This window comes from Diorhabda carinulata, chromosome 6 (assembly GCF_026250575.1).
Source record: "Diorhabda carinulata isolate Delta chromosome 6, icDioCari1.1, whole genome shotgun sequence".
Classification (NCBI taxonomy): Eukaryota; Metazoa; Arthropoda; class Insecta; order Coleoptera; family Chrysomelidae; genus Diorhabda; species Diorhabda carinulata.
The window spans coordinates 7,231,999-7,257,967 of NC_079465.1; the positions used below are offsets into that span (position 1 = coordinate 7,231,999).

Genomic DNA, 25,969 nt, shown 5'->3' on the forward strand with positions numbered 1-25,969 from the left:
CGATCATTTTCGATATTATAAAAAATTACTTTGTTTTTTAGTGAAATACATTTTTTATCATACCTCGTATACGAGTGAAAACTTTTAGAATCCATTGGATGTGCTCTAGTTGTTTTTAAGCCAAGCACAATTTTCATTAGAAACAACTTTATTTCGTAATATTAAGAATTAAGGCAAATAGCAATCGGAAAAAATAATTAAGGTTAGAAACTCCAAAATGAAGTCTCTGGAGACGGTAACTTATCGATATAATTGTTGCTGTAGTGGTAGTGTAGAGTGTATCCAGCACAAAGGAATTGGAGACAAAAAGTTGACAACCTTTAATAGAATTGAGGAAGATGTCAAAAGACAGTTAAATATGTGCGATATTGAAATAGTATTTGAAAATTAGATTATATAACGAAGTCGCTGTTGAAATTACTGAGTACAAGCTAAAATTTGTGTGTAATGCATATTCATTCAGAGATTCAAATACAAACACATGGATATAATGAATTAATATTTCATTGTAAAATTTGAGTATTGTCTGAACAACTATGTTTAAACAAGCTCCATAGCTCCGAAACTAATCCATTCATACCTCTCATTTTGACCTGTACTACTTTCTACAGAAGTTTTAGAATCATGTTTCTAGTGTAATAATAAAATCGAAGTGACTCACATGATGATATAATGGCATTTATTTTTTTGTCGTTTTATAACGTATGCAGTCGATTAAATTTGAAAATCTCAGTACCTTCATCAAAAGTGCTTTTGCATAACATAAATGGTTTCTGCTCCTCAAATTCTGAATAAATTGAATTGAATAAATTGAGTCTGGTTTAACGAAAATTCAATTTTAGAGATATCACCTAATCCAAATAAAACAGTGAACCTCGATTGTTCCATTTAGAATTTAAATAAATAGATCATGGGAGGATTATTAGATTATATTAATCATAAATGTATTCATGACGGATCGAACTAGAGAAAATGTATAAATGAATCATATAAAGTACAACTGCCGAGTTTATTTCACCTAGTATCAGTTCGGGTTGATGTCGCATAAGCGTCCAGTCATCATTACGACAAAATTTTAATGTTGCTGGTTTTTTCGATAATCAAATTTGAAATATGTACAGTTGCAAGCTGTTATTGAAAAAATATTAAAACGTAATTACAAGTACATCGAAGCAAGTTCAAAAATAGCCCAGCTAACGTTAACAATCTAGAGACTAGTTCATATTCGAGCATTGACAAAAATTTGTCGCTAAAGTTAATAAATATATTCGTGAAAGTGAAAATTGCTGTTTCATAACAACGAACGTTTCATGGTCTTATTTCAATAAAATAGTCAAGCAAATGATATGATAGCACAAATTTTGTGTATAATAAAATTACAATCCCTGGAAAGGAGGCATGGAAGGTTTCACTAAAAAATATACTTAATAAATAGTACTTGTATCAAACATTTCCAAAACATTTCATAAAATAGGATAATCTCAAAAAACCAGCAGCTTATTCAATGAGTCGTTAAGTGTGTGCCTTAACACAGATTGAGATGCGTGTCTTTAGCTCACGTAGCACCCGGGTACAATCATCACCTTATCGCCCTCTAGTACCTAAGCGTGCCGAGTATTGTTAAAATGGAATATGTACAAACATTACTTCAAGTTATCATAAACTGAATATGGAACAAGCAAACACCTTGTAAGTCCTTACCTATTTACAGAAATGAATTTAAAAAATTTGTGGGTACAATGAGTCTCTCAGCAAGCTTTCCATGTCAAATATTTTCAATCTTAGTCAAACCCCTTATGTAACCATAGATAAAACAAACAAAAATAACTTAGAATACAAAAATTAATTAGTAATTTGTAACATTTGACAGTTTTAGTTTGGCAATATAGAGTTATAAAAGAAAAGTTTAATTCGAAAATGGAAGTAATCACACCAATGAACATAAAATTTAAACATATACCTACCTAATTCAAAAAAGATAACTTTTCTTCCTTTTGTATTAGTAAAATCTTCTCTGACTTCAATTGTGGTTTCTGTTCAATACCCATAAACGATAAATTTGCCAGTTGAGTTTGTGAAAACGTTGAACTCAGATGTATGATACTGTGTCTGGCAATGTGATGTAAATCCTGAATGCTATACATAAATTTGGAAACACTTATATTGATTTATTTGTAAGCAAATAATTTAAAATACATACAGTCCTTTGAAAACTGCCGCCCGCATGACGTGGCAGTGGCAATTCTTCTTATTAGGCACGTGCCTTTCGGTAGCGATGCGATTCTCACTATTACTATAATTGTAATCTAGATGGTTTAAGGTCTATTTAATGTTAACCAAAAGGTTTTATTGTACAAGCCGTTCGTGCGAGCCGCGCCTCTCTGAGATCGCGGCACCTGGGCGCAACGCGCCCCCTGCACCATAGGTAAAGACTCCTATGCAAAGGTGTACTAGCATCACAATAAACTCGTGGAAATAACATATCAATTTCAATCTATAGAAAGAAGACCTAAATTATTGAATCTTACACTTACTGATTCTACTGTCCATTTACAAAGGGAGAAAAATCGTTCTTCTTTTTGAAATCCAATTTCTTCCAGTACCAAATCAATCAATGACAATTTATTCTTATTATAATACAGAGGTCGACATAAGTCAAGCAATGCTCTCGAAAAATCGGTATAAGTCCAGCAATACTCATAAGTCTGGCAACGAGGTCAAAAGTCAAAAAATATTAAGACAAAGCATGTTCGTGCTTCATACAAAGGTGTTTCAATGTCGTGATAACACGTGCTAGACGGGTAGATGCGTTTTAAGAATGAATAACCGATACAAGTTCTCCCTTCAAGAACGAGTTTTTTCTACGTCGAACTTGCGTACGAACGCGGATTACGTAACTACTTTCGAACTCACAGCTAACAAATCGTTCAATAGTGGGGAACACGAACCAGAAATTCGCAAAAACTGGCTCTGATGCCGACGCGCTGCTCTGAACGAACGCTATCTGTAAGAACTAACAAAAATATCGAAACAGTGGCGTTGACGTTAGTTGAGCAGTAAAACCAACCTACAGTGCAGCTATCGAGAGAACTTCAAATATCCTATCGTTTTTCACGACGAATGCTGAAACGTATGCTCTATCTAGTTTATCATCCGCATCTCCTCCATGCAGCTTATGAGAGTGGATTCGATCTCTGATTGGAATTTTACGAGTGGTGCCTCGGATGCACTCAGGATGATCCGCAGTTGCAGCATTACATTTTATGGTCGGATGAATCAGCCTTTCAAGCTGAATGGTCAATCAGTACAACTGCGTGTAGTGGAACGAAAGAAACCTCACGTCTTCATTCAAGAAGAATTCAACCTGCCTGGGGTGTTTGTGTGGGTAGGTATCTATGCGGGAGATCTCGTGGGTACGTACTTTTCTGAGTGCGAAAGTTATCTGGAAATGCTCGAATATTTACGTAGCCAAATGGACAACGATCCAAAACTTGCGAACTTCTGTGATTGGATAGGCAGACGAGGATTCTTTGAGTGGCCCGCAAAGTCATGTTATCTCACACCCTGGGATTTATTCCTGTCGGGGCTTCTCAAGGACCGCGTATTTGCAAGAAGACCATGCACTCTTCCAGACCTCTAAACTTCATTTGAAACGCTGACAACTGGTCATGTTTCGCCCAACCTGCCTCTCCCTTGAGAAACGTTGCCGTAATGCATTGACCAAGATGCATCAATTTTAAAACTTACAGTAACCGTTTGTCCAATCCGTTTCGTTTTTTTTAATAAATTCATTTTGACGCTGCATTTTTTTCTCTTGATGCAAATTTGTTCCTTGACTTATGCCGACCTCTGTATAATGAGAATAAGTTTGATATTTGGCTAATCGTTTTTTTCTTTATAAAATATATCAGCTGACGTGTATTTTCGATTTACTTCAAGTATATTGAAGTGACTACGAGTTATTGAGAGTTGATTGTTGACTGTCAAATCAATATGTGGGCGGTAGGATCAATTTAAGTAATGACTTTCGTCGAAAATATTTGGATTAATAATAAAAGGCTTACAAAGCGAGACAATTTAATACGGTGGAATATTTTATTGAAAATAAATTACGTATCATGGAGTTTCAATTAATGTCTTGACCAGCAATAGATTTATTCCAAGGTTGAATCCATGACTAAAATTACTTCTAAAAGGTATTTTCGAAATAATTTCCATTTGTCCGGTCATAGTATTCTGATAGGAATATTTTCAAAACCTTTCAGCAACAACAAGTTTTTATTATCGAGAGACCAAGCACACAAAAGCGACTTGAGGTAGGGCGCATTGTAATGATGAAGTAGAGAGTGTCTTCGCTAATTTCTTGAATAGTCAATAACTAATTTGAACGAGTAATGTTGTTTACTTTTTAAATACTTTCATCCTTTTTTAAGTTTGAAAGCGTCACTACTATTCCTTCTTATTTCAACTTTCAATATGGAAAAGATCTTGGTTAATTAATAGATCATTATCATAAACACACTTTTCGTTAATGCGTTATTCAAGATCCATGGTGCCCTTCAGACACTTTAAGACAGACAACACAGAACAGATTCACTTTAGAGATATTTTAGTTGAATTATATGCAGCTTAATAATAATACTTAAAATTGATGTGAAAACTAATTGAAGATATTTATGATACTTTGGAATATATTCATCCAATCTATACCAATAATTTATGGAAATTGGACGTCCACAATATGATTCACTAGCCTTTGTTTTTTGCTTTAATTTAGTGTTTCGACATTAATTCATCCGATATCTGAAGAAATGGCATGTTAAGAAACTCATATCCACAAGTATATCATCACTCAAGTTAATAAAGTGAAGATAATAAGATTGTACTACCTACCTTAGTATATGCAAGCGGCTGGACGTTGAAATACTTGGAGCAAACAGAAAAAAATATGTTTAGTTTCTGGAAGAATCTCTTATTTCTTCGAAGACAAATAAAAGATCAAAACTCCACAAGATACACTCATAGAGCACTTCTATACACTTTATCCATTTACGCTTTATTGTTTCAAATTATCGTCAATCAATTTCATTGTCACTATACCTCATCAAATTCATATTAAATCCATTTTTTCCCGTGCTCTTTCATATTCCTTTTCCTGTCCCTTTCTAATAACTTTTCTGTACAATTTATAATACACCTTCCAAATCTCTTTCAACAGGCTTTATTCTTCTAAGACGTTTTCACTTTTATGTACAATTACTTTTCTTAAGCTTTTTACATCTTTTTCCATATTTATTCTCATATAAAATGCTTTTGTGCTATTCGATCTTCCTTTCCAAATATTCTTTATTTTGTCCATCAACCTGTTATGGGTCCATTTTTGGTCCAACGAGAATTCACGCTAGGTTTGTCTCTCATTTTGAAATACAGCAGAAACGCCCTTGTCAATCTTAGAAGCTTATAAAATGTGAATAATTTTTTGGCATTGATGTTGATGGAATTTCTCACCAGATCAGAGGTAAGTATGTATGACAATGTCCAATTTTTTTCTTCTAGTAGGGTAACTATGAATGATTTCCTCGGATGAATTGTGAAAGTGCGAGAAGAGTTGAAATTTTTATTTTTGGAAATAGAATTCGTGTTCTATGACTTAAGCCGTCAATGTAACGAATAGCTCTGTTTTTGGAATTTGAAGATATATTTGAAGAGGATCAAACCATAGCGAAGATGGCATTCGAATAACGAGTAGCAAGTTGTCCGAGCAGTCCGAGAATTGAGCTATTTAGACACAGATTCAATGGCAAAAAAGGCTCAAGATAATTTTTTTGGCAAAGTCTCTACATGTACAGACCATCGTCAATATGTGTACCAAGAAACTTAATCGAATTTGATTATCGTATTATTACGTCATTGTTGGGTTTTAGAGGTTGTCCATGGAAGAATGTAGAGCTTACCAGGTTATACTGGTGTCTTCCGCAAATAAAGTGATTTCACCATTAATTCGTAAGTTTGTGATATCAATATTAATACTGAAAAAAGAATTGGACCTTAAACTAAACTCTAAGGTACACTAGTTGTATTCTACATTCAAGGTAAGATACAAACCGTTTATAAGGAAAACCTCAGATGCCATGATACTCTAGTTTGTTAATCAGAATTTCATCATCAACACAATCGAAGGCGTTAGCGAAATCACAAAAATAATAATATAATAATTTGGGGTACAATGTTATTAACATATTCATATAGCTATGGAAGATATGATTTGGACACAGTGGTAATATAATGATGCTCCAGTTTATAATGCAGATGTTTATATTTTCCCAATTGTTGGATTGATATTTATGGATGTATGGCTTCTTAACTTGCTGATTTAACAAAATTGTATGTTTTGTGAGATTTGATTAATCAAATATCTATGAATTTTGATGATCTTTAGGAACATATTCGTGAGTATTTCAGTCAGTTAGATTGCTAAATACTATTTCCAACAAGCTTTTCAGCTTGAGGGTCTCTGTAAAAAATAATTCTAAACCCTTGTAATTTTTGCATTGCATTGTAGGTGATAAATGGTATATTTCATAATATTATACAAAATATTCCATTTGATTATAGTAAATTAAGGTATGTTATCACCTAGCTCTCAAATTAATTGATTTGAAGGTATTTTCATGTGGTTCAAAACATTTTTGTCAGCAACTGGGCGAGATGTTGCCTGTATAATATATTAAACGCCACTAGTACCATATAATAAATTCTAGTTGTTTATGTGAATATTTCTTAATGACTTTCTAATATTGATAAGGTTAAACTGATCTAATTATTTTTTAATTTAAATATTCACCTCGTTCACTATCATCTTATTTCTGTCACCACTTGAATTTTGCAGTTGCTACTATTGGTAATCAATATTTTTTTGACAAGAAGATGGGATTCAATATGTTCTAGTATGATTAAATTTTTATACTCGCATATATAACGACATGAAAAATGCTTCGGTGAAAATATTCATATTTTTTCATATGTCAACTTTATTAACAAAAAACCGACAACGAAAATCATTTGAATGCTTCTCTGTGTGGGAATAAAAAATTGAAATTTTGAGATATTTTATCGAATAAATAAAGAATGGGATTGAAACGAAAATATTTGTATTAAAATCAAATGCAGGCTGTTCTCCAACTGAAAATATCTCGTGTTTAATGGAATGTCAAAGTCGTTGGAAATTATGAGTATGGAAACTTTTATAGCGTTTCAAAAAGTTAGGAGATAAGATACTGAATTCAACTCTAATCTTCCACCGTTAATAAAGAAAAATACTTAATTCGAAACCTATATTTGATATAAATAAAGATAGACAAGTAATTGATGATTAAAATGTAATTAACAATATTATAATAATACAACTTTGAAATTGAACAAGGGTAATATTATAAATCTAATTGGTATAATATTAATCTATTTAGTAATCAACGAAATAAATTTAAACCCATAGTTTGTTTCCTTAAGTCTTTTCAGAAACGCTGTCGCCAAAATTTGACAATTCAACATTCTATATGACATTCGCGGCCTAGAGGATAAACCATGTACCCAATTGAGTTACAACTACTAAGGGTGAGAAACCATCGCATATAGTGGTGTAAATCGTATCGAAAACAATGAGGATGAGTAGAGAAGTTACACTGTCCCCTCATCGTTCAGTCAGAAATCCTAGAACACTTCTCAGAGTCAACTGAGAAAATAGTACCACTCCTTGTAGGAATTCGATAAACAATAGAATAATAAATTATTATTAAACTGAAAAGGAGCACCATTGAATGGAGCAGAGTGGGTTTCAATACCAAAAGAGAACTGGGATAGACTACTCTTACAGATAGGGAAAAAAATTAAAGAAAGTTGGAATTTCTAGAACCGTTAGCGATATTCATACTGCTTACACCACCACTACACCAACACTCACAATTACATTCTTTAACACGCGTTTCGATAACCAAGTTGTCATCTTCAGAGACTGAAGATAAACTGTTTGAGGTCTCTAAAGATGATTGGTTATCGAAACGCGCGTCAGAGAGTGTAATCGTGAGTGTTGGTGTAATTATAGTGTAAACAGTTTATTCAGTACGAAATTAATGTAGTTGAGAGATGCCCAGTTCAATATCAATAATGTATATGGAAAACAAAAATTGGAGCGGCGACATCTCTTATAATAGTTTGGGAATAGTTAGGCATACTTATCGAATCAAGACGGAATAAAAAAGTTTCCATAATATCTGGACCACGACACACTAAAGTAGAAGGAGATGAATTGCTGAGAAACTAGCAAAAAATCGTCCCAAACACCCTTTTAGAAACAGCAAAAGCTCTTTTTTTGGAAACAACTATACAAGGTTAGAGAAAACTGTTACAATAGAAAGGAATACTTGAGCTACTCAAAAAAAGCAGGACGACAAAGATAAGGGAAGAAATTACTGAACTGCGATTGGAAAATGTCGAAAGCATTCATTGGCCGAAACTTATATGCAGTGAGAGTTTGTTCAGAGATTCACTTCTAACAACTCAAACGACTGCAAATTCTGAGAAATATAAAGAAAACTATCTGTTTACATATCTGCTGAATCAAATTTACAAATGAATCTCACCAAGAAAGTAAGATTCACCAAAAATGAAGACAGAATGAAAGAGGAAGCACTATAGTTCTTTTATGTGCCAGTCAATCATCACTTCACTAAACATAGATACAAACAAGAGTCATAATCCAGATGAATATGGAAAAAAGTATCGGATTGTTATGTATTAGTTATAAATTCCTCCTTTTTTCTTCATTAAGTTTTATGTTATCTATGATATATAATTCGCCTAGACCATTTCCATGCATAAACAAAATATTACGTTATCATAGCAACGAACAATAACTTATTAGAAGTGTCAGTGTAAAGTTTGACATCAAAAAAGTAAACCAGAGTTACGCAGTAAATTGAAAGAAAAAATAAGTCCACCGAAATTGTGAAAATCGAAAAATTGGAGTATCGTGCCATCATCAAGTACCTGTATTTAAAAGGGTTAAGAGTTACGAAGATATGCTTGATATCCTTCATATGCGACTGTGGAAAATTGGACTGCAAGCTTCAAAAGGGTTAAATTTTCCATTAAAGATGATGACCGATTGGGAAGGCCAGTTTATGTGTCAGTCCCCGAAAATATCGATGCAGTTCATGAGATGATTTTATCAGACCGACGAATTGGGCTAAAACGGATATCTAAAGCACTGAATATTTCATACGAACACGTTCATTATATAGTTCAAGTCAATTTGGACATGAGAAAAATGGACATGCAAAATTGATCTCCAATGTTTGAATGTTGACCAAAAGCGTGCATCGCGTTCGATCTGTGCTCGATTTAAAAACGATGTAGACTTCTTAAACCGAATTGTTACTATGGATGATACTTGGGTACATTTTTACGATCCAGAAACAAAGCAACAATCGATGGAATCGCGACACTCTGGTTCTCCAAAACCTAAGTTGCGTGTACGTGTTTTTGCAGGTCAATGCCCCTGCACACAAATATCATGTTGCCAAGCAAAAAATTCGTGGTTTAGGGTTTGAATTACTAGAATACCCCCCGTATTCACCAGATTTGGTTCCGTCCGACTATCATCTTTTTCATCAACTGAAAAAAGAGGTGCAATAAAAACTGTGGAGGTCTGGTTTGCAGAGCAAGAAGAAGTAGGCTAAGAATTTCTCAATATATCCTCGTATACCCCATTGAGACTTGGCGAATAAACCTCATTATCATTATCATATTTTTATATTCTGGAATGATAATGTGAATGCCAATATTCTCCAGAAATGAGATGAATACTGAATCAACTAATCCCCAAATTTGGTTTTATCTCACGAATCAGTTTAATTCATTTCAAAGGTATAGAATGTAGGTAGTTGGATAAATATTTACGTGTTCATAAATTCATCATTCAAAAACACACTTCACGTCAGCGAACACGTTTGGCAATTTAATTTTAGAAGATTAATACTGCAAAAAGGGGTTTGCGTTATGCAACAGGCTTTATATGAAATATGTTGAGCATTAAACAACGTCTTCCATTGTTCAAATCCTTAAGTTTATGACCTTAAATTCCCCGGCAGGAGATTCTTCATAAGTAAGTAGTATTCGGCATATAATTCAGAGAATATCTGTAAAATGAAATTAGAATTTCCAGTGAATTTGAAAACATATTTTAATTGCATGCATACAAATTAAAACCAAATCTGGAAACTAATCCTGGATATTTTGAGCCAGAAATATCATTCAAATTCTTTTCGTTATACGACTATTATGTTATGAAATCGCATATTAGCAAACTTATTTCAATTTCAAAATTTTGGCGAATAAGCCGGTTCTTATCAGATTCTCTTGATAACTTGATTATATAAATACTCGAGGGCTCCACAACATTAAAGTAGAAACACAAAGAACGTATTGTGATTTATGAGTCCCATATATAGATGGTTAGAAAAGTTATAATGAACATTAGAATAATATAGATTGAATATTTGAATATTTTATTCACGTCGATATTAAGACTATACATTTGACGAAACCATGAGGTAGCGGTAAAGATAAATACATTGATTCTTCTACGGTGCCGTTTAATGCCACAAATAGTTAAAAGATTAACCAAGCTAACATAAGAAGTCTAATTTAGTAATAGAGTAAATAAAACTCGTTTTCCAATAGGATACAACCTCCTTTCCAATCATGCACTAATCAGATTTTGAGAGAAGCCGATAGAATAATTGATAACGAAGTCTTCATTACGTCAGAATTTTTGCTTCTATGGTTTTTCTCCGTATAGCTGGAAAACAAGGATGAATTTGTGAAATTTGCTAAAAAACAAAGTGTATGTATTGGTTGAGTAGATTACAGACATAATTTATTGACTCATTGATATGAGTTGGACCAGAATTCAGTACATGAATTCTAGAGTATAATGATGTATTTAAGTTTCATTTACATATCGACAGAAAAATTTATTTAATACTAGTGAGCTTTTAATCAGTACTAAACAATCGTAGCTCCTTCCTTGCAGATATCTATTCCATATCCAATCTTTCTTACAAAATAGTTGGAATATTTACTTCATTACTCACATACTTTGCGTTGATTATTGCGAACTATAAGGACGCAGCTTTTATTGACCATTTCTGAAATAGTTGCAGTAATTGAGGATCTCGAACTTTCCGTATTCTTATGGCAAGAAATTACTTCAGAAATCATTCCATGGAAAGAAGAATACTATTTACGAAACTTTCCCTGGATTGTTCGATTATTTTCCGTGAAAGCTTATATTCCATCAACACTCAAAATATTGTTTCTTCTTATCAACCCAACAATAACAACATTATAAGGGTGTGGGAAATGGTCTATCTAAGATTCATAAGAAACTGCCTTCATCAAATTCCGCTATCAAATGTGGCACTTTAGGTCACTCCTTGACATTAGGAAACGTCACATTTTTCATAACCTTCATTATATCAGTTATAAAAAGTCGTTATGTAGAAACTGATAATTATTTTATTATTTAAACTGACAATCAACTCAATATTTAGAATGGGTGAATATTCTCTTGAGCTTCTTGTCTAATGTTAATTTCACTTGAAGCTGTGATATCTACATGTATGCCAGGAGCTCAGAATTCTTCTCTCATTTTCTAATGAACTCTCAGCAAAGCCTTCTTTTACACTATTGGATTTACATCCTTTGTCTGCCAGGAGATACCCTGACAAGTGTCTGAAACAGTGCCCTGCGTATCCTTTAACATTAAGTAGCCCAAGGTACTAAGCAATCTTTGGTGATATTTTTCCAATGGTATTTATGCCTGTCTATGGGTTGTATGTCACATTTTCCATTATTATATCGCAAAAAAAATCCGTCGTTCTCTACAGCAGGAGGAGATCAACAAGATTGACACCAGCAATATTTTCAGCAGTTATCACAAGTTGCTTTCTGGAATTGTAATTTTGATGAAGATGCCTTCATAAAATTACAGATTTTTTTAATAATAAATTATAAACATATCGTAAATTGAGTCAAACTTTTGCTAATAGGATCATTTCTTCTTCTGCCTCTTTTATAAATCTTCCTCTTCTTCGTCAAAATCTCCGATTTTTTTGCCTGGTATAGATAGTGATAGACCATCGAGTCGGTAGTGGTGATAGAAGTGAATGGTCCATTAAAACTTTATAAAAAAAATGATGATTTTCTTTTTTTTTTTCTCTATGTATCTCGGAGGTGATGTTCCAGCAACAATATGACCGGAGAATACTGCTGGACCAAACGTACCCTTTTTTGTTCAATTTCACGCGAACTAAGACACGAATAAGGCCGATCGTCTACAAGCGCTACTCGACCGCATCCAGTCTTCTCCTGAAAGTCATGGTACATTATTTTTATGAGAGCACACCAAAAATTCGACACGATTGCTACAATACCTAGAAAATGATGGTCCTGCCAGACTAGGCATGTCAGAAAATAGAGCCGCGATTAAATTTGTCCAGCATATAAAAGAAAATATTATCCATACATGCATCATCTCCAGAGCCGATAAGTTATTCTACTGAGCAATCAACCTCTGTTCTTAACTCGGCATCTGGTTATTCCCATTCCGCAAGCCTCCGCTTCTATCTATACAATATTTTCGGATAAAAAATCTCTACATTTCAACAACACAATAAATCTAAAGTTTTTAGGATTTGAGAAAAAATAGTGAGCTTAGTAGCGGTAGCGTAACCTAGGGGAAGGTATACGGGTCTGTAATTGTCAATTAATCGCTGGTTTCAAATATTGTTACATATCGTCCACTACATGGACCGTGAATCCAGTCTTGTTCAATTATATTAATTGCATATAATTGAATTTCAAATCTTGTTGTTTTTATTGTTTTCAACTTATTTACAGTATGTTATGGCAGTTTTTATAGGATGAATTTCCAGTAAGGTCTTTTTGTTTGCTTACATTTTAGAACCAAATTATCGAGAAATTCGTTTTGTATAAATAGGCGGTTGTTTATCAGCTAGTAAGTGAATAAATGAATGTCATAGTGAAATAGTAAAAATTAAATCAGTGAATAGTTGAGCCTTACTGGATAATATATATAGTAGCAAGTAGTTTAGTATTTTATATATGTTTAATGTATTCAGCGTGGATGTGAAAATAAATTTAGTAAAAAACAACATCTGTATAAATTCACCCCATCGTTAAAAAAAGTTTAAATTAATAAGAAAAACATTACCAATAACTATAAAGAATGATATTTCCACCATAAAGGACGACATTTCAACCATGAGAAGCGATATTTCTGCCGATATTTTATCATTGAGAAGTGACATTGTCGCTGACGTCGAAAATAAAATTTAATCCCTTAAATTATATATAGAGAATAAAATGATGACGATGGACAATATAATCAAGGATTTACTAATTGCAACTTCAAAAGCAGAAGCCAAACCAAAATTACTTCCGAAGTATTCAATTTGTAATTGGATGGCAAGTATATATTCAAATTAGTGACATCAGGGATTTATTTTCTATTAGCGAATTTGTTTGTCGAATTTCTCATACTTACTTCATTTTCCAATTAAGTTTTCCATCTGCATGTAATCCAAGGTATTCAACTTCGTTTTCTCTTAGAAGAAAAACAACTTTTGTATTCGTGTTTTGTAATTGATGTCTTCTGTGTTGTTCTGAATTGTTAACGTTAAGTCCATTCCATTTCCTCATTCTACAAAAACCTGTATATTTGATTTTAACTAGATCCTTGCTATTTTAAAGTTTTCATTTATAAGTTAGTTTCAAGTAATTTTCCGACTACTTCTTAAATTTTTAAATTTCATAATAGTAATTTATGCAACATGTGCATTAAGTGGATCTTTTTTTCAGGAATGGAGAAAGTTGATACTAAATGATATATTTTTGTTTCATTTCGCAACGTTAATATTGGAATCGCAAATTGGGTTGACTTAAGTGAGTGTTCGATCTAGTCACGCTTGTGTCTGTTTTATTACCAAATAGTACTGAAGTCCCATTTAAGTGATGAATAATCAAATTGGTTTCTTGATTGAAAAATTCATTTTTGGGTTGGGAGAATTGCTCACATACTCTTCCGCAACAGCAGTGTATTTTCATCCTCCTTGATGTTTCAATTGAGAATTGTATCCTCCTGAATCAACTAGAAGTAAAGCCAAATACGCCGAAACGAAAAACCTGTATATTCTTCTAGATGCAGTTAACTTAAATATTACACAATCAAATAGAATTTTCGAAAAATTGTTTATACCAACAACTTGCTTTATATATTTTCCATTTCTATGTGATAGAAAGAAGTGGTTGCTGGTTGCGTTTTTCGGTCTCAGATAAGCATATTTTTGATATAAACTTATTAAATTCATGTTTGAACTGGTTTCTCAAATAAACGCCAACTAGTATGAGTTTTGAAATCTGGAATAATGATGAGTAGAAACTACGAATCAATAAATAGAATAACAAGAAACTAATAAAAAATTCAAATCTTTTATCTTCAACAATTATTAACAATTATGTTATCTGGAGCATTCAGTAAAAACTTGTTCATTTTCTTTCTTGAGAAAGTATTAGATTTAGGTTTGCACCCAAACTATTTTTGTTTCAGAAATACTATTTATTTAGCATAATTACTTAAATCTTTATCATCATTTATAATTTATTAAAGTTACTTTTAGTTTATAATAGCTGGACCATAGTGTAGAGGAATTGGTTTTTTAAGCTATAAATAAGTTGATAGCAATGTAAAGCTATGAATATTATTTTAGTTCCGCCATTTCAATCAAGTGTTATATTCCTTTAGATAGTTTGCTTTGGATTTTTGCGTTAACATATTCAATGTTGCCACGTTTGCCTTTTTCTTTTCTATGATTTCTCTAGGAGTACAATTTCAAACTTGGAATCTTCACTTTCCATCTTAATAATAATAATAAAAGCAAGCTACATAACTTTGAGCAAATCGAATCACTGATTAAAGTCAAATGATTTCATGTGCTATCACGTTTAAATGAAAGATGTCGAAATTTGTTTTTTCTCTTACCGTGCGTAAAGTCCTTTACACTAGTGTGTAAAGAAACATACTTCAAATAGTAGTGCGTAAAAAAAGGTATTATTAATGTTTCTGTAGCGTAGTGGTTAGACTACGAGACTCACATTCGGGGATTCCCAGGTTCAAGTCGCGCTCATTCCACTTTTTATTTTTCTATTTATGAAGTAATAGTTATTTATAGGGCATTTATGCATGCCAAAAAGAAGAGTTGCCAAATGAAATAACTATATGAAGTGCACCTTCAATATTATCAATATTAGTATTATTATTTTTATTGTTAATAATTGAAATTGTCTGTTGTTTTTGTATTTGTTCCAATCTTGATTGAAATGATCAAAATATTAATAAATATATAATATCTGTTATGAGTGATCAATATAAGCGAAAAATTAGACCCACTCTACATACTAGTGCGTGAAAAAATATACTTATGTATACAAATATTATATGCAATTCGTGTGTAAAGGCCTTTTTTTTAAATTCATATGAGTGTCAATATTATTATTTATATATTTATATTATATTAATAATATATAAATATATATATTTAAGCGCTACAAGTAAGTTTGAGAGAATTTTTATAAGAATTTTTTATTTCAGAAGAAAGCTATCCACCTGGCGAAGACGACTATTCAGAAAATGCCATTGATCGTTTACTCCAATCGGCACAAAAGTAAGCTTACTGTGTCATTATTAAGAGCGAAATTTTTCAATAAATTAGAACTGGTTGAAGGGACAATGTAAATATTTCAATTATCAATTGAAAACGTCAATTTATACTGCCTTCATTGACATATCTGCTATAGCTGTTGAGAAAATTTGAAGTTATTAGCTGAAGTAATTTTGAAGTAAATTGCGTCTAGCTTTTCAGCTCAATATTAGGAACATAAATTGATATTTTTTTCCTTTAAAGGACTCAATTTCAGTTAATTGAATAATTTCGCTTTTGTTGCTATTAGAATTCCGATGAAGTTTCGTATAATACAGTTTCACTGAAATTTCTCAAAGTTGAGGCAGTTATTGAGTTCTGTTGCATTATTACTTCAATTTTATAGAAGATTTCTTCGCTTTATTCCGTTCATTTAATTTGTTAAGATTTAGTGCGAAAATATTTACTAGACGTGATTAGAAACATGAGGTTTCCACGTTGTCCGTCGATTTATTTATCAACCAATCATTTATTAATTTAACTGTTGAATTATACCGAAATATGTTGATAGTAAAGTTATCAAACACTTCTATAATCGATTCCAATTCTTTCTAATAAGACATCCCTTAATAACTTTCTCGTATGAAGCTTCAGCTCAGCTTTTGAATCACCTGAAATAGTTGTTTGCAGGTATTTATCATTACAGAAACAAATAGAAAATAAGGATATTTTTTATCCTCTTCTCTGATGTTACACACAATACATCAGGTCACGAGAAATTTTTGTCAATTATGTTGAACATTTTGAGTAAGTGAGGGAACATCCAATAAAAAACAGGTTATTTGATAAGAAAAATGAAAACTAACAGTAATAACAAAGCCATATTTGATCTATTATGAACGACGTTGTCAAATTGTGTGAAGAATACAGATTTTAAATTATGGATAAGAGCGTATTCTTCGAACCATTTAGGTAAAATAAGTTTTCTAATGGAAAATGGTTAATAATGGAAAAATACAAAGTATTGTCTAAATTCTCAAAAACAGTGTGGAAATGATGGGCGTGAAGCTGTGAAAAGTCATTAATCAGCTTAAAGAAACAAAAACAAAAAATGCCGGGATAAAAGAATAAGTGGAAAGGCAAGACGTTAAAATTGAGAGAAACGAGTACAAAAAACCTTTATAATAGAAGACGATGAAACAACAGATAATGTTGGTCAAGTTCTGCATGCATTAAACATCAAGATTAAAGAAAACAAATAACTAAACACACCAAAATAAATCAATATCGACCAGTCTTTATATAAGGTAGTGGAAGCTGGCTACTCGTACACTCACCTAAAAGCAAAATTCAAACAACAGACGAGAGAAAATACTAGCCTAGAGTCGGAGGGGACACCAAAGGTGAGAGAATAAGAAACGAAACAATAGAGAACACTTATATATAGAATCTGTACTCAAAACAATTGAAGAACGACAGCATAGATGGTAAAGACTTGATAATAGAGAGCAATAGACCGGTAAAAAAGTTCTGGCAAACTGGAGAAATGGAAAAGGAGGAACGAGGACAGTTAAAGAAAACTTGGAGTAGCCCAATTGCCGAAATTTTAAGAAAACATATACATAGGCTATAAAGGTATACATAGGATAGAGAAACTGGAAGTATTTGGAAGAAAATACCTCACCTTTTTCTTTCAAGACTTCGGGATAATTCTAGCTTTATTCAATTGATCGCGAGGATATCTAAGTAGTTGTTTGGTCAAGTTGAATCAATCTTTCATATGATGTAGGAATAGCTTCGTTCAGCTACTATCTTGATTGTTTCTATTGATCTTGATCGAGTGATGTTTGTTTGTGAACGGAACACAGAGTGTGTGGCACTCCACAAATAATAATTTTTTTTCATATGAATATGATCGTGCTGTATGATTGAATTTACTGTTCTGCGGATCCAACTTCAAGAGTAACCTGCCCCAATCGCTTGATAGGTGCCTCTTGCATCATCCTTAACAGAGCTACTCGCATCACCAAACGATATCAGTCCTCTTTCGAAACTGCTATATGGCTTGTAAAGTATTTTCATCACCAAATGAGCATTGCAAGACAGTGTTGTTCAATCAAATCAATCCAGAAATCATAGTAGATCATAATGTACACATGTTATCTTGACAAACTCACAAATTCATATTCATTGCAAATGCAAATGACAGTGGTATTCAAAAATGCGGCTCTAGCTCGTCAAGCTTCGTGGCATCTCATTAGATATAGAGTGGCCCTCCTTTGTACTATATTTCTTACACTACTCAATGATATGCCTATGATGTCTACTATACTTTTTAACTAAGACACATTCTTCACGTGTATCGACCTTAAAACTTGTATGACTGCAGAATCAAGTTTTTTATACTGTTCAAATTAAGGATAAGTATTAATCATGAATATGTTTCGGCGCTATACCTTCCAAAACTATCCTCTGTACATAAAAACTTTGTACTCCACTTTGCTCCAATTTCACGAATTTCGTTAAACACGTAATATCACAAATTTGAGCGACGAGTGTAATATCTCATTGAACAATTGGACTTATTAAACAGCTGGTTAATTTGTGATCATCAGTCCAATATTGTTCATGATTAATAATAATAGGAACGCTAGAGATTTAGTATTTTTAGTATTTTAGTTTCTTTTAATTTATAATTCAGTAATTAATAATAATAGTCGTAGAAAAACCTAATCGGCCCTAATTGTCTGGCTATGGCGTTTCCAATCCCCCTTGTCGTTCTCGACTCTAAAATTAGAGAATCTCTGGGCGTCGCCCTGCCGGTGTTGCTTCTGTGGTAGCCGTCTTCCGCATTCCCTATAATTAGACCTACAAGTGTCTTTGTTTTCCCTCTGCTTAGTTGCAGTGTTTCCGATGAACATTCTGCAAATATTTTCTTTCCAGAATTCGACTTCCCATACAAATTGTTATAATTAGTATTATGTTTCATCTATAGGGTAATTCAGTTTCAATATTCGCTTGTCAAATATTGAACATGTCGATGAACACTTTGTATTCATGTATGAATGAAATTTTTTCACCTTTATTATTATTGAGCTAAACCTAACAGCCCTTTTACTCAATAATGTTTCAATGTTAATAAAAATGTAGATACTGTATTATACACTCGTGTTTTAAGCATAGAATGCCTAAACTATTTTAAAAACGGCGAGCACGATTTTGACTAAAGTTCCATATTTTATAATATGGTTTGTAGGATGGAGGTCAGTTTATTGTTACTCTAAATAGATCTCTAGGTTTTAATTTAGTTTGAAACCCTCAACATAACTCTCACACTTTCAGAGTTATAGCTACATATGCAAAATCTACTTCGATGACCGATGTTAATACATTCACATTGCTGTGATTGAATAAACTGGTTAAATTTGAATAACTGTTGCAGTACAAGATTTTTTCAAATAATTCTAGCAATAACTAAGAAAAATTGTTATATTTGTTATTCAAAAATTAGATCCTCATTTGGATGAAAAACAATAATGTTTAAAATGTTGTACCTTCACTGCAACGAAATTTTCCAGTACATTTAAAAGCATCTGTTCAATTTATCTCTATGCAAATATCATTTTTCAATCTTGGCATATTGGTGGGTGTTTATTCATTATCAATATAGTTTAAAGGATTCATGTTGGATGAAGCCACGTCAATTAATTTTCTGAAAAATAAATATTATAGGCATTACATCTCGGCATGCGCATAATGAGGTGGAAGCTTTATCTCGTGAAATGTAAGGACATTGTTATTTTCTTGTAGTTTGAAATTTCTTATTTAAAAGTCAACCGAGGAAAGGGTTTCTTCGGTTTAAATACAATCCAGGTAATTCGGCTATAACATTAATTACCAATAAATAAGCCTTCTTGCTATAGTTATTATTAAGGCAGAATCGAAATCTGTTTTCAAATATCAAACCTCTACATCTCTATCAAATCTAAACATCTACTGATCTGTTTTCACATACCGTAGATTGTCTTCGTCCCTACTTGCTTAAGTTTTTTACAGTATTATTATCTGTTTGACTGATTTTTGATATCAACTTACTCATAGTAGATACTTAAGTTTCGAGATAGACAAAGGAATAAAAATATTTATACTTGGATATGGCTTTTTGTATCTCCATAGAGGTCAATACAAATTCATTTCAAATAATTGTTTTTTCCCATTCCGATTCATGTGTAGAAACACGTTGACCTCGCAATTCATTTTTGATCTGCGAAACTAAGATGAAATAATTGCGAAAAAAGGAATGTACCGAAGATGACGCATCAACTCGATGGTTTGACTGTTCAAAAATGTTTTTATTTGAATTGATGTGTGAGTGCTCGCATTGTCGTGGTGGGAAATGATTCGTCTTCTGCGATTGGTTTCCCTAAATTTTTTGAACACTTCTGGCGAACAAATGCTGGTGTACCACCGTCTCTAATGGAACAGTGGCATATGTCCAGTTATTTCAAAACAATGCGCAACAACTTGTTGGATTTGGCTCATCTTGAAAGAACCATACAGTCGATTGCTATTTAGTTTATGTTTCATATACATAGATCAACGATTCGTCTCCTGTCCTGTCCTGTCTTCTAGATGTTTCTTGAAGCACCGAAATTTTTTCAGCATTTTTTTTAACAATTGATACGAGACTTTTTCTAAGTGATTTCCAAATTATACGGTATCCAAAGCAAACAAATATTTGGAAAGCCAAATGTTCATGCAATATTAAATGGAAGCGAGTGAAACTAATTCCCAATTATGCCTCAATAACACGGTTTGTCACATGACTATCGTGCAATATCGGTTTACGTAAAACATTGATATTTTCTGGCCCAATAGTCGATATTGGACGACCTCCACGAAATTCATTCTGTAGCGAAGTGCGACCATGATTCAATTCGGAAAACCAGCGAAACACGGTGGTGCGAGATTGAAAGTCGAAGAGAGTTGATCGGTACATTGCTGTCGGTTTAATCCACTTAGAAAATCATAGAAAATTATCACATGTAAATGCGATATAATTCAATTTTTTGACCAAGAAGAATGTTATAAATTAAAAATGTCAAACTTCGACAAACGTATTGTTAAGGTTAGTATATAAGATATTACAAGTTTATTGTTGACTTATTACCATATCCTAATGTCAATAAAATCTCAATTATCTCTTTCTCTGATTCACGTTGTTTCTGATAAAAACCATCATCAATAATTTATTCAAACAAATTTCATAACCGTTTCTCTCTATTATTGTATCTTTGGAAAAGATTTTGCGAGAGTAGCAATAACTATGAAATATGGTTAGTAGGTATAGAATATATCACATGAAAAAAATTCAGGACTTACTAGAGATTCCAAAAATTAAAAAAAAGGTTGATCTTTTTGAAAAGGCAAATTTTACCAATATCAAAATACCTCAAGAAATCTAGCGATATTATATGAAACTATATAAACTTCTATGAATTCAAAATCATCGTGCAAGCGGTTTCTGAGATAATGGTGGCATTTTATAAGTAGTTTATTTGCATGTATTGATGTTTTCACAAAGTGGCTTAATTTTTTTTTAAATTTTGAGTTTGTTATGTGAAAAGTTTGAATAACTCATTTGCTAACTGATAACATACAAAATATATATCCAACTATCTATATAGAATTTGGCTTAGATTGAAGAAACAATATTGAATAAATCAAATTGTCATCCTATTTTTACCTTCCAATTTGAAAGGCCAATGAAATCAAGTTCTGGCATCTGTATTAGATTAAGTTCCAATGATGTTATTTCGTTCAATACTCGTCTAACAGCCAGTATCATAATCCTAACCTAACTGGGATTTTAGGTTCCTTTAACTTATTGTCCTCGGGCCCTCCACCAATTTTTTTGATGATGACCAACAAACTGGAAATTTGTAGATCGCTTGTCTTGGTCAAGACCGCAGAGGGCGGTAAACATGTAATTTGGGCAAGTTACCAATAATTAATTACCAACTGGATGATATTTATTTCAAACAGGAGATTATTCAGTATTATTACCTCAAAGGAATTTGTCCGACAAAAATAATGAGCCCCTGTCCGACAGGCTATTTATGTCAGTTTACCACGCTTATATTAATGGATAACCAGCAAATTGATTTTTTGAGAATTCGAAGGTTAATAAATTAAAAAAGTATGTACTCATATTGTCCAACATATAGCGCGCGTCATAAAGGAAGACGGACACTTGGAACCTGCGTTTTTAACAACCAATGCTTCACTGATTACCAACCGTCGGACAACGGGAGGGTTTATTAGAAAAACATATTTTCTGACTGAATATCACTTTGACCGACAAAATCTTGCGCCTTAAACGTAGTCCGACACAAAGAAATAAATTCATTTTTTCCTTTAGTTAATTTTTTTCCTGTTCTATATACTTTGAAGCTGAAAGTACATGAAATAAGGGTAAAATCCCCTTAACTCTCGATTGCATCTTCTCTTCCATGTATGAGCATGTTTTAAACTAAGTAGATCAAGAGAAAAAATCAAAAATAAAGATACAGTTTGTCCATTATACTGGACAAAAAAGCAATTGTGTTTTTTAATTATCTAAAGAGTTTGCCCCATGGTTTTTTTCGTCCAATGAACTTGATCAAGGTATCAAATGTCATTATGAAGTAAAAAAATTAGCCTGTTGGTAATCAGTGATGCATTGGTTGTTAAAAACGCAGATTCCAAGTGTCGGACTCCCTTTATGGCACGCGCTATATGTTGAACAATATAAGTACATGCTTTTTTGATTTATTAACTTTCGAATTCTCAAAAAATCAATTTGCTGGTTATCCATTAATATAAGCGTGGTAAACTGACATAATTAACCTGTCGGACAGGGGCTCATTATTTTTGACAAATTTCTTTGAGGTAATAATACTGAATAATCTCTCGTTTGAAATAAATATCATCCAGTTGGTAATTAATTATTGGTAACTCGCCCAAATTACATGTTTATTGCCCCCTACGGGGCGAATGGCGCAAAATAGAGGTTTTTCGCAAAGGAAAAAGTTCTCGGTCTTGTCCTAAACAAGCGATTTACAAATTTCCAGCTTGTTGGTCATCTTAAAATAATGGGTCGAGGGCCCGAGGACTATTAGCTATTAAAGTAAGTAGTCCCATAACCGATTTGTAACGGTTTCGCAAGTAAAGATTCCTTTAAAACGTTATCAGGAGAATGACAATCTTTCCGAATATGTGTCGGTAGAAAAAGAAAATTAATTTCAAATATACTATTCAAATATTATTACAGCGTTTACATGATTGATACACAATTTTCATTCATACGAGGTTCCTTATTCTTTTCATACAATCATCGTATACATTTTCAGCATTGGCATTCACGTTTTTCAATTTTGTCACCAACCTGACCAACGAGCAACAATATGACGAAGCCCAGTATCGGATACAGTTTGTACGTTTAATGCAAAAAAGCCTAAAAAGGCCGGCTCCTAAAAATTTCTGCATTTTCGCCGCTTGATGATTATATAGGAATTAAGGTGCAATCGATTGCATCTATTGTTAACGGGAAATTGACTATTCGATTCATCCCGAATTTGATTCAATAATGCCGTAAATGAGCGCTTGGTAATTCGAAATCGTTAGAAAAAATTCAAGTCTTCGTTCTTTCCAAATAGTTATTAAATATTGACAAATTTTTCTTTATCGGATGAGTTGCTTGAAATGTAGCATGTTATCTAGCAATTGTGCCATAAATCTTTTATTTTTTAGAACCTATCTTATATTCGCTAGACTTAATTGTAATATTAAATTCAAACCTTCCTCTAAATGTATTATGAAGTCGGTCTATAAGTCACAAAACCACATTACATCCTTACAATATACTATCAATTATTCAAAGCTATCTTTGCTTTAGAATGAAATTCTAATTTCCAATTTCAACAATGGACCAGCACAGTTGCAATTGGAATGGGAGGAATATTTGTACAAGAACTTGAATCACATTCAACCCCAAGTTTGTCGTGAAAATTTTCCAGAGTGTAGGGATATAAGTGGAAATATATTTTCAGATATGTGAAACGCACAAAAACGGTTATTTGAGAAAGTGAAAATTGCGTTGATTCTGAAAAACTAGGGCAATCAAATCAAAAAAACTTCTTCTTAATGCTTTTCAATGAACTTGAATTGTCACTTATTGATCAAAAATGTAAACTTCATTATTAGATAAATAAATAAGATGAAATATAGTGCTCGATGTCTAGTTATGTTGGTTTTTAGAATGAATTGTATGTCACATCAGTTTATGATGTTATATATCTCATATTATCACAGATTTGAGAAATTTCACAAAATAAATCGAGTGACTGAAATTAGTCTTTTTAATTCATGGAATTTACAATAAATTATTCCACTCTAGTAATTGGTATTGGACAATCTCTTCAAATATCCCGAAATATGAACCAATTATTTCGAATACATTTTGACAAACTTTCTCCCACTTATAAAATATTCCAAAAGCTCTAAATAGTTCTTATTGTTGATAAATTGTTCTTTAATCTAAGCCTTATACCTACAGATTATATAAATATTTGTTTTAGTTCTTTAATAAGAAATTTACATTGTTTTGTGGACATACCTTTAACTAATGATGTTTCAACTATTGCCATAAAATAACAGCAAATATAGACAACAGAAATTATGTGTGTAACAAATTTCGAGCAAGTGTTTATGAATGCGAAAATCATTAATACTAATAAAAAATTAGAAATCGCTATATAACCACTATGACGAACTAAAGTATTTGTACGAAAATATGAAAACTGAAACATGCTTATTAGAATCAAAAACATTACACAGGTGTAGAAATAATGTATTCAGTGTTGTTGTATTTAACACGGAATTTAATGCATATTTTCATTATTTAGGAGTATTCAATTTTAAACTTCCATACATATTTTTAGGGCAATTCTTTATGTATTACTTCTCAACGTAAACCCGGTAATAGCTTCTCAAAATGATAAAAAGTGAGAAAACTTATAGTAGGATGAAACCCAGTGAATTAGAAAATTGATATAATAAAAATTATTTACGGGCGATCTGAGGTTGAGAAGGGTTAGGGGGTGAGTTTCTAAAGGTAAAAAATGGTTTATATCTACGAATCTGATGGAAAAAGTCTAATGGCAAAGTTGTAGGTGAAGAAAAGATGTACAGCTCCTGTATTCACACTTTTTTTCATATAACCTCAAAATTTATGTGAAAAAGTCAAAAAAACAAGTTTTTGTTTTTTTATTTTTATCTTTAACAAGAAACAAACAAAATTTGATGAGAGTATACCTTTTTATATCCTAACCACATTGTAATTGATTTGACTCGAAATGACTTAATATCGAAAAAGTACTCTGATTCTTAAGCAAAAATTCTCTTGTGAAAAAATCAGTTTTTTTGAAATAATAGGTGAGTTTTTTGATCGGTGACATCTTTATTATCTGATGGTAAAAAAAATTATACTGTCACCATGGTGAATTTCTCAGAAAAAACAAAAAAAATTTCTGTAATCAATAGGTACAATTTTTGATTATGTATTAGATATTAGTTTTAGACTCAAATTACTTATGCTCGTGGATTTAATATGGAATCTCACATTTTCCTGGTAAGTTTAAAATTTTGATATATAACTAAAAATTGTAAAAATGATGATGCAACTATTTCTCTTTTTTTTTGGCTTTTGTGAGAAAATTTACCATTGTGACGGTTATATTTTTCCTGACCATCAGAAAGTATAGATTTCAACGAAGAAAAATATCACCGACTTTTTTTGAAAAAGCCGATATTTTGACAAGAGGAATTTTGTTCGAAAATTAGAGGGCTTTTTCGATACTAAGTCAAAATAAAGTTAAGAAATGAGTGTTTCGAATCAAATGAATTTCAGTGGAAAATTTTCTTTTAGAACATGGTTTTTTGAGTTTTTGACATAAATTTTGAGGTTATATGAAAAAAGTGTATAAACAAAAGTTGTAGATATTTTCATTATCTACAACTTTACATCTAGACTATCTTCGATGAGACGTAGTTTTCTATCAAGTATCTGTAAACAACACAAATAGCATTCGTATGACACCACGTTCTAATTACGTTCCCCAATAAAATTACCAAACTTTCTGATGGAAATG

At 32.2% G+C, this 25,969-nt stretch overlaps 1 protein-coding gene across 4 annotated transcripts in view; it reads left to right on the forward strand.

Annotated features, from left to right (window-relative positions):
• Positions 1–25,969, forward strand: part of LOC130894871 (toxin Tbo-IT2-like) — a 49,515-nt gene that overhangs the window by 18,444 nt on the left and 5,102 nt on the right. For 2 of the 4 annotated variants that reach the window (XM_057801886.1, XM_057801888.1), the window contains exon 2: positions 15,731–15,803. In XM_057801886.1, coding sequence (XP_057657869.1) covers positions 15,731–15,803 — 73 coding nt within the window. The remainder of the gene's footprint in view (positions 1–15,730; positions 15,804–25,969) is intronic. The other 2 variants (XM_057801887.1, XM_057801889.1) reach the window with 1 other exon arrangement.